This window comes from Protomyctophum bolini (assembly GCF_963924005.1).
Source record: "Protomyctophum bolini genome assembly, chromosome: 3".
Taxonomy (NCBI): Eukaryota; Metazoa; Chordata; class Actinopteri; order Myctophiformes; family Myctophidae; genus Protomyctophum; species Protomyctophum bolini.
The window spans coordinates 34,485,931-34,500,130 of NC_137864.1; the positions used below are offsets into that span (position 1 = coordinate 34,485,931).

At 40.2% G+C, this 14,200-nt stretch overlaps 1 protein-coding gene across 1 annotated transcript; it reads right to left on the reverse strand.

The window, feature by feature from the left end:
• Positions 1-1,578: 1,578 nt before the first annotated feature.
• Positions 1,579-9,301, reverse strand: LOC308313249 (keratin, type I cytoskeletal 19-like). Its single transcript, XM_080760256.1, has 8 exons — positions 8,824-9,301; positions 7,902-7,984; positions 7,118-7,274; positions 3,657-3,821; positions 3,406-3,531; positions 2,845-3,065; positions 2,415-2,479; positions 1,579-1,918 (listed from the first exon to the last, which is right to left on the reverse strand). The coding sequence occupies exons 1-8, from the start codon at positions 9,226-9,228 to the stop codon at positions 1,818-1,820; spliced, it is 1,323 nt and encodes a 440-aa protein (XP_080616382.1). The 5' UTR covers positions 9,229-9,301; the 3' UTR covers positions 1,579-1,817.
• Positions 9,302-14,200: the final 4,899 nt, after the last annotated feature.

Here is a 14,200-nt window from a genome sequence, read left to right on the forward strand (position 1 = left end):
ACTGAGACCATCCAGCAGATGGCAATAACCTACCTACTATCAAATCCATACGTCACCGAGGATGTGACTGTGCTGTGTTGACGTCATGGTTTCCCGTGCATGGTGCAGAATTTTGTCATCATTTAAATCGTGACTTACGACTACGAGCTACCATGTATGGCTACCAGACAGAATGAAAAAAGGAGCAGCAGCAGTGTGGTGTCTGCAGATGCATGTGCAGCTTATTATTACACACACATAGACCTGTTTCCAATTGAAATGTTCTCTTCGTGATTTACTATACTGATCAACTGGTCATTGGTATTTATATTATGACAACAGGCAAAAGATAATGCATTCAAAACTTGAATTAGGCTTACTAATTTTCATTGTGAAGCCATAGGTTATTGTCATTGTTTGACATTGGCTGTAGGCTGGGCCAGTGGTCTAAATATTTAGAATGGTCTATAAGTTGAAATGATTAGGCTACAGCTTTATACATATTAAGTAGCCTATATTACTTAAATATAATATAATACTATAATAACCTAATTATTATTATTATTATTAGCCAAAAGACGTTAATGCATGCTACTGAAGATCGCAATGAGGGTCCCTTAAAAAAATCTATTGCTTGCTCTTAATTGTTATATTCATGGCCCATGAGGTAATCCAAGCAAAAATTATTAGCAATTGAGCATCACCATAAAATCCAAGGGCTCAGGAAAGTGTGACAATTTATAATTTTGAATATACTGCCATCTACAGGTTATTAGGAAAAACTAACTACAGTGCAGGCCAGAGTGAAAATAAGACTGTTATTTATTTATTTATTTATTTTATTTTTAGATGAAAGGCACAGGTACAGGCATACAAAAAAATGCACATAAAACATAATTCAAATTCTAAAATTCTACAAAACTAGTGGCTTGCCCCTTGCCTCATTTAAAAAAATCCTATACCCCCAAACCCCAGCACCAACCACCGTTGACCAAAAAAAAGAGAAAAATAATGCTCGATTTTTTTTAAATTAACAAATTGTAAATACAAAATAAAAAAATAATCAAAACATGAACTGTGTTTTTATCTTTATTCTTTATTTGGATCCCCATTAGCTTCCATAAAGTGATCGCTATAGACTTCCTGTGGTCCACAAAAAAATCAACAATATCCTAGATTAAAGAATGTACTCTATTTCACTGTTTCACTGTAGGCTCTATAAAAAAAACAGACACCAAAACTGAAGCCTATATTAGAATTCTACTGTGAAATTTACGTCCTTAGAAATTCCTATAATTGGGTTCCATTACCAAAAGAAAACAATAAATAATATATGTACCAAGAGAGAGAATGGAGAGAAAAAAAGCACATGGTTCAAAAGTTAAGTCCCAAATACAAACATGCATAATTTGTCCTTGCAATCCAGATGTTGTAACAGGAACACAGAGGGTAGAGTCCCCTACTGAAAGGAAGCATTTCACAGTGTACAACATCGGTCAATATCGATGTAGGGCAGGCCTACCGGACGTTCCACATCCATAGTTAGAAAAAATTGAATTATTTAGCCCAGCAATAGTATATTTTATTATACTATGATATATGAAGGAAGTTCCTTAACAGAGGCTTTTATTAAATTATCAATGTATTTCGATTGACACCTACAAAAAGGTAGGAGAAGCAAGAAGCAAGCACTCAGATGAGTAGTTCAAAGTAATAAAGTCTCGGGTGCATGGTTCATCTACAATTGGGCCCAGATATGATGAGATCCAGTATGGAGCTACTTCTTGATGACATTCACCCTCAATCCATGCATTGTGCAGGACATCACGTTTCCACCACTAATTATTGATGTCCTCTAAATCCTCATCCACCGTACGAGACACCACCTTTCCATCCACGATCTCCTCGATCACTGTCCGTGTTCTCTTTTGCACAACAGCTGGGAGGAAAAGGAAAACAATTGAGCCAATATTGAACATTAATGTATGAAGAACGCTGCACTTCACATTCTACGTAATTAGCGACCCGAAGTGGCAGAATTAGGTAACTATTTTCATAATAGTGCCAGTGAAGAATCATTGGAGGGCTAATCTGATCTTGTATGATTTAATTCCCCATACCTGATTTAGATTCAAATATTGATAAAAGATTGATAAAACATTTGCATTTTAACTTATTAATCTTGCATAGCGCGGCTTTAAAAGGAGGGAGAGCTTTCCATTCCTCTTTTAGACTGTAGTCAAAGAGTATGAAACAATGAGAGGCCATCAAGTGTATAAAAGTGACTCTGTAACTCTCAGCTGTGACCATTGAACCATCTCTGACCACCAATATAACATTTCTGACCACCAATGTATATACAGTATATATATTATTTTAAGTAATATTTGCAACAAAGCTACAGTATGGAAGTTTAAAGCACAAGTGTAACTTACGTTTAACCTCCTTGACCTCTACGACCTTGACCTGCTGGAACTCGACAGTCTTTACAACACTTTTCCTGATAAAGGAGAAAAAACATACATTCAGTTTCCATTCGAATGAGAACAATTAAAATATTCAGACACAATACCTAGCATTCTTTGTTAACAATACAACATTATTACTAGTTGTCCTGCTTGTATTAAATAAATAAATAATTGATTCCTCTTAGACACCTTGCATGAAACTACTAATTGTATTGACTTGCGGATTTGCAATACGTACAGTACACTGCAAAATCCTGAGTTTTAATTAAACTCTGAGAGTGTCAGTATAACGTGGCGTCCCTATTTTGAGTATGTCGTGGTGTGGCACGTTGTGATCCTGTAGATCGCTTTTCGTTGTATGACAAAGTACACATAGGGCTTAAGTGGATTTCCTTACTGCACATCCTCTCCGTCCAGCAGTCTCCTGTACTCGGCAATCTCCATCTCCAACCTGGTCTTGATATCCAGCAGCCTCTGGTACTCAGAAGACTGCCTGTTGATGTCCGTCTTGACCTGTCCGAGGTCAGTCTCCAGGTTATTGACCATGGCCTGCAGATGGTTCAGTTGGAGCTGATATCGGCTCTCTGTCTCTCCCAGCTGGCTTTCAAGGGCTTCTTTCTACATGACAAGAAAAGACAGAGCAAGTGGGTATGACTGAAAAAGAGATATCAGAGAGTACAATGCACTTGGCTGGCTCAATTCTAACTCGTCTTCCTATCACTGACTTTCCTTGATTCTAACTCACCTCACATTCGAGCACAAAACCTGAGTGGTGAAGCATAACTCATGGGGTAGGCATGAGTATCTAACAGGTGATTACTAATTTGTTTACATTTTACTGTTGATTTATTTATGTCAAGACGTTAGACGTTTGTCTGTGTTGGCTGTCATGTCTGTTGTGGTGCTGTGCATGCGTGAGTGAGCACGTGCACCACTGCATATGTGTTGTCAGTCTTACCAGACTGTGTTGGGACTGCAACTCAATTTGCATTCCCTGGAGGGTCCTCTTGAGCTCGCTGATCTCGCTTTGTGAAGACTGGAGGCTATCTGTTGTGTATTCCACCACCTTGTTCAGCTCATCAAACTGCAAGAATGACATGATTAGGATTAGGAACAAATTATCAAGTTTCCTGTCTTTTTGCATAAAAGCTGTTTTGAAATTAATAGTTGGTCTAACCATGAAACAAAGTGAACACCAATATCTTGTACCTGTCCCTTGTACCAGGACTCCATTTGAAGGCGGTTCTTGTCAACGATGCCCTCATACTGATGTCTGATCTCTTCCATAACCTGGTTCAGGTCCTGCTGGGGAGCTGATTCCATCTCCACGTTCACAGAGCTGGAACTCATTTTGCCACGCATGACAGCAAGATCCTACAGGACACAGAGTGGTGAAGCTTCAGAAAGAACAGCTTCAGCTCCAAAAAAGTATTTACCTCTGTGCAAACTGTACAGTTTCCCCCCCCCCCCCTCCCCCACAGCACAGTTGGGGAGAAAAAAAGATTTTACTGTGCAAACAGTTTACTGTACAGTTTGCACAGCAGTAAATGTACAGTCTGCACAGTAAAATCTTTTTTCCCCCCACCAAAGCATTTGGCTTTCAGTGGACGTTGGGAGATCTTGTTGAAGAGAGACAGACAGAGAGACAAACGTGACCATTTATGTTAATTGTGGCTTTGGGACAATTCAAAACAGGTTCTGTGTGATCTGTTTGTATACCGGTATGTAAGACGCCACTGATATGTGGGAAAGTACTTACTTGAATATTATGTAAATAATACAGCTTAAACAGCAACTTGTGAGTAATACTTGTTAATAATCTTTTCTTTGGGACAAATTACTTTAATTATAAAGTCTTGTATGATGATTATGATACGGTAAAATCTTTTTTGTGATATGGTAATTGGACCTACTGTAGGTGGGATATTCATATTTTTTCCTGATCCTTTTTAGGGAAGTCAAATGTGCCGCACACATCGGCCCAAGGGAGTGTGGTGCCTGGCATCGAATTGGTCGGATTGCCAGTTGTCCAGAACCGCCGATCCGACCGATACGCCCATATAGGTACCGGTATACTGTATATGGAGATCCGGTTGTACAGAACCGCCGATCTGACCGATATGCCAATATGGGATAGAATGACTTCAAACTCGCCCGCGTATTTCCAAGTGGGAAGATGTTTGGATCGGCAGATCAATATGATTGATATTGACATCATAGACTGACTCCATATTTGGGAGGGACACAGAGACACAGATACAGAAATATCTTGGCCTTAAGCTCCGTTCACATTGAAGAAGCTGCTTTAAAAAGCAGAAGCAGAACTCAGAAAGACGCAGCTTTTTTTTGAGAAAGTGGGCGTGTACAAGGTACCTGTCACTCAAGCTGCCTGGACTGGCTGTCTGGCTTTGAGACGAGAGACGGGCAGTTTGAGCAGATGCGCATTTGAAAGTCTAAAATGTAAAATAGCGACTGTAGAGGAGACATACTTATATATTTAGTTACATCATAACCTATGTATGGATGAATAAATAATATAATCTTGGTAAACTTGTTTGTAAATAACCGAACGGACGGGATCTCAATCCCCCCGTCTTCAGTGCTCATGTCTCCCCCCCCACTCCGCTCTCCTCTCCCCCCTAGGCCACGAGCGAAACCCTCCTGGCATTGTTTTAAATGGCGGCTCTGTATGTAATGTTAATGTTGATTTAGAAAGAGCATACCGTAGAAATACAATTGTATGTATCCAGCACGTCGTAAAAGCAATTAAAACAGCTTATGTTTACGTGCGATTTCCGGACATTCAGTCCCAAGTCTCCCGTGGAAGGGAGCTCCTATCTCGGCGCTGTCTGAAATGATTCCCTCAAATAAATATATGCGATTGGTTTATCGATTCAGAACGCAGCAAACCAATCACAAAACATGGGCAACATATTGCATAAATAGAGGGGGTACATACAACTGATATAAAGGCTATTAATTATTTTTTAAAGGTATGATTCACGGTGCCCACGTTTCAACAATCAACATACAATGCAGCGACACACACACACACACACACACACACACACGAAAGTGGACCGACTTCTGGACCCTGTGGCCCGGCCCGCGGAGGACCCCCTAAGTTGAGACTGGGTGTCGAGGAGCGTACACCAGTGGTCAACACCCTGTGCTCAGGGCGAGGTCCCGCGACAAGGGCAATTAATTTTAGTGCGAGGAAACGTCCAGCAAATCGTCTCCGAGCACAGCTCTCCTCGGCGTTCCAGTACTAGGGAGTCGGGACTACTGCACTACGTACTGTGTGTGTGTGTGTGTGTGTGTGTGTGGGGGGGGGGTAAATAGAGGGGGTACATACAACTGATATAAAGGCTATTAATTATTTATTTTAAAGGTATTGATTGACGGCGCAAAAGCTTCAACATACTACCGAGAGACACACGAGGATCGGCACAGAAACGCTCTGAGAGCGGGCTGCTACTCCTCTCTTCTCGGGGAAGGTTTTGGGGAAAACTCCGACACAACTATTATTGTTTAGTTGTTTGTCTATCTATCTATATCTGCTAATTTATCAACCGTGTGTGTGTGCGTGCACTGTTTAGTCCACAAACAGTCCACAAGCGACGGATAGCGTTCTGGAGAGTTCAGTTCAATAGTCCATCCATAGCTTCGATGAGAACCGGAGGGGGGGGTGAATGCACGATGACTTGTCCCCAGAAACGTGACACTCGCGACGGCACACGGAACACAACCTGTTTTCACCGCTTCGACAACTTGTTTCTCATATAAACTTTAATTTCTATCACAAAATATGCTATGGTCTTGCCAAATATCCATTCATATTTCATATACAGCCCATATTCAAAAAGTTTATTTTTTAATGCGGACAATTGGGTCGGACAGCTTTCCAGAGGGTTTTCGGTTTTGTAAAATGAGCTCAACTCCGCCTCCTCAAACCACGCTGTGCTCTGATTGGCTACACGCAGATTTTTAAAGCTCCAGCTTTTAAAAGCTGCTTTAAAGTTAAGCTCCGGTGAGCAAAAAAAAAAGCAAAAACAAAAAAAAGCTATTGTTCCAGCTTTTAAACGCAGAAGCTGTTCAGCATAGAGATAACATGGGACGAAGAAGCAGAAGCTAGCTTCTGCTTCTTCGGTCTGAATGGGGCTTTAGTGTGCTTTCTTTTTATATGTGGGATTGTATTAGGCCTACTGTACATGATGACAAGGTTTGAGGGACACAATTCTGACAACTTTTGAGACACAGAAATTAAAGGCATGACAAACAATTCAAACAGGTTCTGCAAACAGATCACTGTTAGTATAAGAGATGCTTCACACAACACTTTACCGTACCTTACTTTCTATTGACTTTAATTGCTGAAAGGACTCAACCTAGGAATTAAAAAATACTATGCATGGTGCATTTTCATGCAGAGAAAAAAGAAGACAACCCGAATACTCTTAACCCATTTTGGTGTTAGCATCATGTCATGCTTTAGCTATTGAAAAATAGCAGATCTACAAGCTCATGGCGCGCTACGATCTTGTAGGTCTGCTATTTTCGAAAAATCGAAGAACGACTGACAGAAACATAGCTTTTTCAGAAAGCTGTCAGGATGTAGAAGACATTTTTAGAATCTGATCTCAGGTCAGGGAAAGATTGTTGAAAGTCACCTCTTCATGGTTCTTCTTGAGGTACACCAGCTCCTCCTTGAAGCCCTCGACCTGCATCTCCAGGTCTGAGCGGGCCATGGTCAGCTCATCCAGCAGCCTACGCAGTCCAGCGATGTCTGTCTCCACAGACATGCACAGTGCAGACTCATTCTCAAACCTGCCATGGAGAAAGGAACACAAAGGTTCATGTTACTGTCCTTCCTGAGAATAATACCAAACAACTCGCCCCTTTACCAACTCGCCTCGGGCGCACAGCCGGTGGAACTGTGCGGCCTGGTATTCCTAAATTAATCTATTCCTAACCTTAACCCCAGTAAAACTATGCCTAACCCTAAACGTATTTCTAACCTTATTCTCAGTAAAACAAAATAAAGAATGAAAGAACCACCGCACCGAGTGGGCGGCGTGAGGTCGGCGGAAAAAAGCGGGGGCGACATGGAATAGGGGCGATACCCTGTTACCCTGATACCTGTTTCCTTCCTGAAGCGATGTTGTAACCAATAATAAAATAAGATGGAACCTGCACAGAAAACCAGTTCTACCAGTTTCAATTATCAACTGACCGTTATGCTTCTGTGACAAAAATCCACTGAATTAGGATTCCAATGAAAAGGCGTTACCTTTTTATTGCAAGTTAATTGTGGAATCTTACTGAAGTGTGTGTGTGTGTGTGTGTGTGTGTGTGTGTGTGTGTGTGTGTGTGTGTGTGTGTGTGTGTGTGTGTGTGTGTGTGTGTGTGTGTGTGTGTTTTCGAAGTCTATCAGGAGTAAGTCTTTTCACTTACTTGAGTTTAAAATCTTCTGCTGCCAATTTGGCATTGTCAATCTGTAGCATGATGGTAGAATTTTCCAATGTAGCACTGTTGATCTGAGTTAAAAGACAGTGATTAATTGACAATAAATTATGCTTCTATACATTTGCATGACTTGACTTGCATTAATAAGATATACCTACAGCAAATAATTACAAAGTGACAAACCTACAGATATTAAGGCTATACATCAGGGGAACAAAGGGCAGTTGCAACTTGCAAACCCTATAATTAGGTTATTTTCCAAGACTGAAAACACAATAAACTATATAAGAAAAAAGAAAGAAAAACAACAACAATATTGGCTATATGCTTACAGTATGCTGCTGGTTGGCTTGAAAAAGTGGGTTCATTTAATATAATCTGTAGGCCTAAGTGATTATAGGCCTACAGATTATATATTATATGTAATGAAACGAAAAGCATTTTACATAGCAGATCTACAAGCTCACAGCTAGCTTCGGGCCGACACACTTGTAGATCGGCATTTGCACTAGGACTACTTATAAAACATTTATTTTCAAATTTATGGCATTTCTTAGATTTGTATACAAAATTTCTTATATGAAATTACATTTGATTTAGTTTTTAATTCACATTTTTTTAGGGTTTGTTTTAAAAACGCCATTGACAATGAAGGGAAAATTCGTCATATTGTCCCTCATTACGTCATATACTCTTTATTGTTAATATTTGTGTTGGCACAGTTTGTTTTACATCACCATTACATCACCTAATCAACATGAGTAAGACTTTAATATTAGCGCCCCTCACTTCACACGGGTGTGATTTTTTTTATTACGTGAAGAAAATGTATTGAAACAATATTGAAAAACAAAATGTGTCCGGGGGTCACGACCCAGTGTTTGGGAACCCCTCCTCCAGTCTCTCTCACCTTTTTCTGAAGGTCCGCGATGATCGCCTCATACTTGCTGTAGTCCCTGACAGCAGGTGCCTGATTCTCGTACCACTCACGGATCTGACGCTCCAGCTGGGCATTAGCGGTCTCCAGAGTGCGCACCTTCTGCAGGTAGCTGGCCAGGCGGTCGTTGAGGTTCTGCATCGTGGCCTTCTCGTTGATCCCGACACCATTGTCCCCTGCGGACAATGCACCGGCCAGGTCAAAGCTGCTGTTGTTGGTCCTCCCCAACGTGGAGTAAGACACGCGTACATTTCGTCCCCCCGCTCCACCGTGGACACTTGGCGACCTCAATGAACCGGCTCTGGAGTAGCCCACAGGTGAGAAGGACACGGGCATAGCAGATTGTGTATAATTGGAGCGATATGACCTGGTACTCATGGTGCTGCGTTGAATAGCCTTAAACCGACCGTTAAAAAACCTGTCAAACCTATGAATGGTATATGAGTAATGAGTTTAGTGAAGTACCTAGCCCAAGGTCGTAGAATTTATATTCCTGAACGAGAGTGGGCGGGGCTGAGAGACCGACGTGTAGTGATGCTGATGCACACAGCCTGACACAGGTGTGTCACACTCACACTGGGTGTGCGTGAGAGCCAATAATAATCTTTATGGGTCCGTGGGTCGTCATGCCAAACTTCATGTCACGGCAAATATTAATAGGGGCAAAATAATGTGACACTAGCCGGCGAGCTATGCCTGCTGGTCTTCATGCTTAAGCCAATTGACACACTTTGTTGTGCCATGTTTTTTATTGATAGTATTGGCAGAGGGAGAGTAGCACCAAGGAAAATATAGGTTACACAATCGTGAGAGAGAGAGAGAGAGAGAGAGAGAGAGAGAGAGAGAGAGAGAGAGAGAGAGAGAGAGAGAGAGAGATATTGGCTACTTTGCAGTGCAGCCAATTAGTAAAGGCTACCGTCCATGTGAATCTAAAAAAGTACTGACATAGCCTCATAGGCAAGGTATATCCTTATTTAAGTCATTAATAGCTTCTTATTTAAAATGTATACCCATGCACAAATTTGTTGTGTGTTGACTGTGTGTGTGTGTGTGTGTGTGTGTGTGTGTGTGTGTGTGTGTGTGTGTGTGTGTGTGTGTGTGTGTGTGTGTGTGTTCCTGTTCTACCCTGGATTTGAACCCCAATCAGCTGCACAAGTGCTGAAATCTAAATTACAGTTATTTTATTCATAAAAAAACCAGGGACTCATTTGAGACTCATCCAAGGAAATTACTAACACAAAAAAACAACTGCTTTCATTTTCCTGTGTTAGCAGGCCCAGGCTGTTGGTATCCCATGGACCATTAGGCAAGCATGTATTTATTTCAAATTTATGCTCCCAAATTTTTACATGATATGCCATAGGCTCCCTGAACTTTTGGAGTTTTAGGTTGAGTGCCGTTTCTACTACAAACTTTGTTGATAAGAAAGTCTTAAGAAAGATAAGAAAACTTTGTTGATCCATCTTTTATTATAATTTTTACCTGTGATCTTTCAGGATCATTAACATGTTGAAGCTTGCATTTTATTTCATCAAGTTTATTACCTTGTATTCAACACAAAACAGCTCAAGTGGTACAATCTTTAATTTACTGTAGCCGATACTGAATACATGTTTTCATTGGGGAAATTATACACAGCAGTTTTCATTGGGGCGTTGTTGAGTAGATTTAATGTCTGTTATTGTGATGTTGCACGGACAGGATCATCACTGACAACAAACTATTCATGACAAATATATCACACGTCTGTTGTTAGAGCCAAATCACTATAGTGGCATAAGTACTACAGTTAAAGAATACATCTGCTAATGACAGAACGTTGGTTTTCTATAGAGCACCTGGCCCTATTCAACTCAATATGTAGCCTACTTTTGAACCAAAACCAGGACTACGATCTCAATCAAAACATGAATAGATGCTTCCTGTGCCACCTTTTAATCTGTCAACAACTCTCTAATCTGTCTGTCCTGGACCATTAAATCGCCTTTCAATTACTGTTTACAAGAAATACTGTAGATTAAAGGGTTATCTACGATTAGTCCTCATGTCATGTCATGATTTTTGGGGGATCAAAGTTGGTCTCTGTTAGCCTGGGCACCATTTCATTTAGGTATCCTGTCGGGAGAGGATGATATTGTTACGTCATGTTGTAGTATTGTTTTGTAGTCGACAGGCAGAAACAACAGGCGGCAACTTCCTTTTCCCTCAAACCGATTTTTCTCAATAAAAGCTAAAGGCTACGACAGCCGTGACATCACGCCTTGTGACATCACACTTCCATATATGGTCAAGCCTTGTGACATCATGCCTCCATCTCCATATATGGAGCTGACCTGAGCTGACATTCCATATGTTGACCTTCCCCATCTGTCCTTCCTCTTCGATGTCTTCCTTTTGACTGATACCTGCCCATTTAAACTCTAGGCGGGGCTCTGAGTTGCGGTGCATTCAGGATGGAGTCATGTAATGTTTCACCTCTAGGCTCTACCACTCATTCTTGGATGTAATAACATCAGATTAAGCCTTGAGTAGTTGCACCAACAAGTGTGCTTTGTATTGTATGATTCATTTTACACAACTGTGTCATGTGAACTTGACCTTTTTTGGACGATTTCGTAATCATTAATGCCAAAATAAATTCCCATGACTTTGATTCATCATAATTGCGTACAATTAACGACGACATTGTCAGCTTGTTGTTAACAGACACTCAGACAGTTAACACCCGCAGATCAAAGATGATTTGGCTTTAAATGACTGGCAGCTATTATTTGGTTAGGGGTTGTGTGGAGGTGATGAGCAGGTAACACTATGTGCTATGGGGTTTAGGACACGTTGAATAACCATGGCTTCAAAGGTACAGCTCCATTCACTGTACAGTAATTGCGGCATTTAGGCATCCATTTCTGTACTGATTGCAGACTTTAAAGAAATTAATAATAATGATTTATTACAGACTCCTGAGGATATGCTTTCAAAGTGACACAAACAGTGCCAGATTGACAAACCTTAAGCCAAATTTATACAGTTGAGCAGAGATCTAACAGTGGCTAATGGCATGTTACTGTGGATCAGCACAGCAGCATATCCTTCAGCCAGTTCTGCCATCATCACAATAGTGTCGCCCACCAGAAGTATGTGCGTCAAAGTACAGCATAAGGCTTTATATGTATCTTTTATTTTCTTCTCTTTCATGCAGTTTTAGTTTAACAACCAACGAATAGTACCGTATAAAACAGTGACCTTCTTTGTCACTGAATGACCGATGAAGAAATACTCTACACCCTTGCCAATACCACCAGGCATCCTGGTGACCCTTCCATGCTTCCAGCGGCCTGGTTGGTACTGTACCAACTACCAACCATGCCATGACTTGTTTAGCCGTTTGAAGTATGTGCCCATCCTATCCCCACACACTCACACAGCAGTGATTGACAGCTTACTGTGACACGCCTAGTGTAATTGTTTTTGTGAGAAACAAGCAGACCGTCAAACCCAGAGGTGCTTTGTGTCAAAGCAGATTATGACTGTGCATAATAGTTTTCCAGGATCCCTCTTAGTTTGTACTATTTGCCTCTTCTCTAGAGGGTATATATTTTCTCATTTTTCATGTATAATCCTTAAATGTTTTTAGCCTTGTTAATGGGAGGGCTCTTAGAATGGCAATGTACAGTTGTAAATGTATAGATTAATACAGGGCACCTAAACATTGTGGACACCTAAATGTTAAATTTGACATTTTTTTCTAAAACGTAAAATAAATCAAAATAATAATAAATGTATGCTTTGGAAAATTGTCTGAAATAATGTAAAATATTGATTTGCAATGTGCGGTACATCATTATCAGACCTAAAGTAACCCTTCAACTTCTTGTTTATGCCCAATTTGGATCTGTTGTAGAAATATTAGGCCTTAAATGTCAGTAAAAAAATCATATAAAATGTTAATATAAAATAAAATGTATAAATATAGATATTTTTGTGCCCAGGGTTCTCAGGTGCCCACTAATCCGGTATTACAATACCTGTATTACCTGTATTCATGTCTCTCCATGGTGCCAGTCGTCAGGTAAAGATAATAATATAGCCTATGGGCAGTGCCCAAAAAAACACTTTACATACAGTTAACTGTATATTGCACATTGAGTAAGTAACGTAACAAATGAGTATTCCTTGCTTGCTTGGGGGCGCACCAGTATGCTTAACTTAAAGGTATACATTTCACCGCTGGAAGAAACTTCAGTGACTCAATGTTAATAGTATTTGTACTTGTAGTAGATAACAGTAGCACAATTTGAAATTTGCACCCTATGGCCAGAGAAAATGTGTTTGACTAGGGTTTGACTGGATTGCTGAATTCCTACAATGCCCATAATGCTTTAGTGCACTTCACCTCCTTGTGGAGGTATGACTTTGTAGTCCAGGAAGGAAGTGAGACCACATTTTCATGACAGGTATTTGGTCATGAACATGGCATCATGACTATAATATATAAGAAAACATATTACAAACATAAAAACCCCAGGAAAGTGTTTCTTGTGTCCTAAACATCATTAAAATAAGCTCTGGTTGCAAAAGGGGTGAAGTGGCCCTGCGCCATGCTCAGGCCAAAAATTCCACTTTTCTGTACAGTACACAGTAAATATAGCAGCATGACCTCTAGAGGACACTAGTACTGCTTTTACTGTAGACTTGTCGTATTCACATTACTTCAACAACATAAACCCTATTTAAAAAGAATTGCAAATATAGAATTGCAAAAATACAAATATAATGTTGAGTATAATAAATAAGACAAGATGGGGGTTTTTTTTAAATGTCGCCTACTGTATAATATTAATTTATGTTTATTTATCAATATATACAGCCAAGATGACAACACCAATGAATAGAGATTTGATTTGAAACCAGATGGGTCAATCATGGATTACGTCTTCATAATGGATACTGTTGCTGTGTTCAGCTGTTTATTTCCGCTGTCTGTGGATCCTACTGGAGCATGGCATGAGTCAAATCCTGTTTGTTTACAAAATAGACCCTTCTCAGAGTCCAATTTATTGACAGAATTTTGTATCTAACATTTACTGTAGGTCTCAGGTGTGACCGATTTGTTTGGTAGAGATGTGCTGAGAAGTTACATTCACACATCAATGGTGGCAAGCTCACACCGACCAACTCATTGCATGGATGCCATCTAAGAGAATGGGTGGGTTAGCATATGAGTTTACATACTTTGCACACTGATTTGTATACTGTAGTTTAACTGACTTTTACATCTATATGATTTACCTATGAGATTCAGTCACACAGGATTATAGGAACATACAATTTAAAGTGTTTCTCTACACTT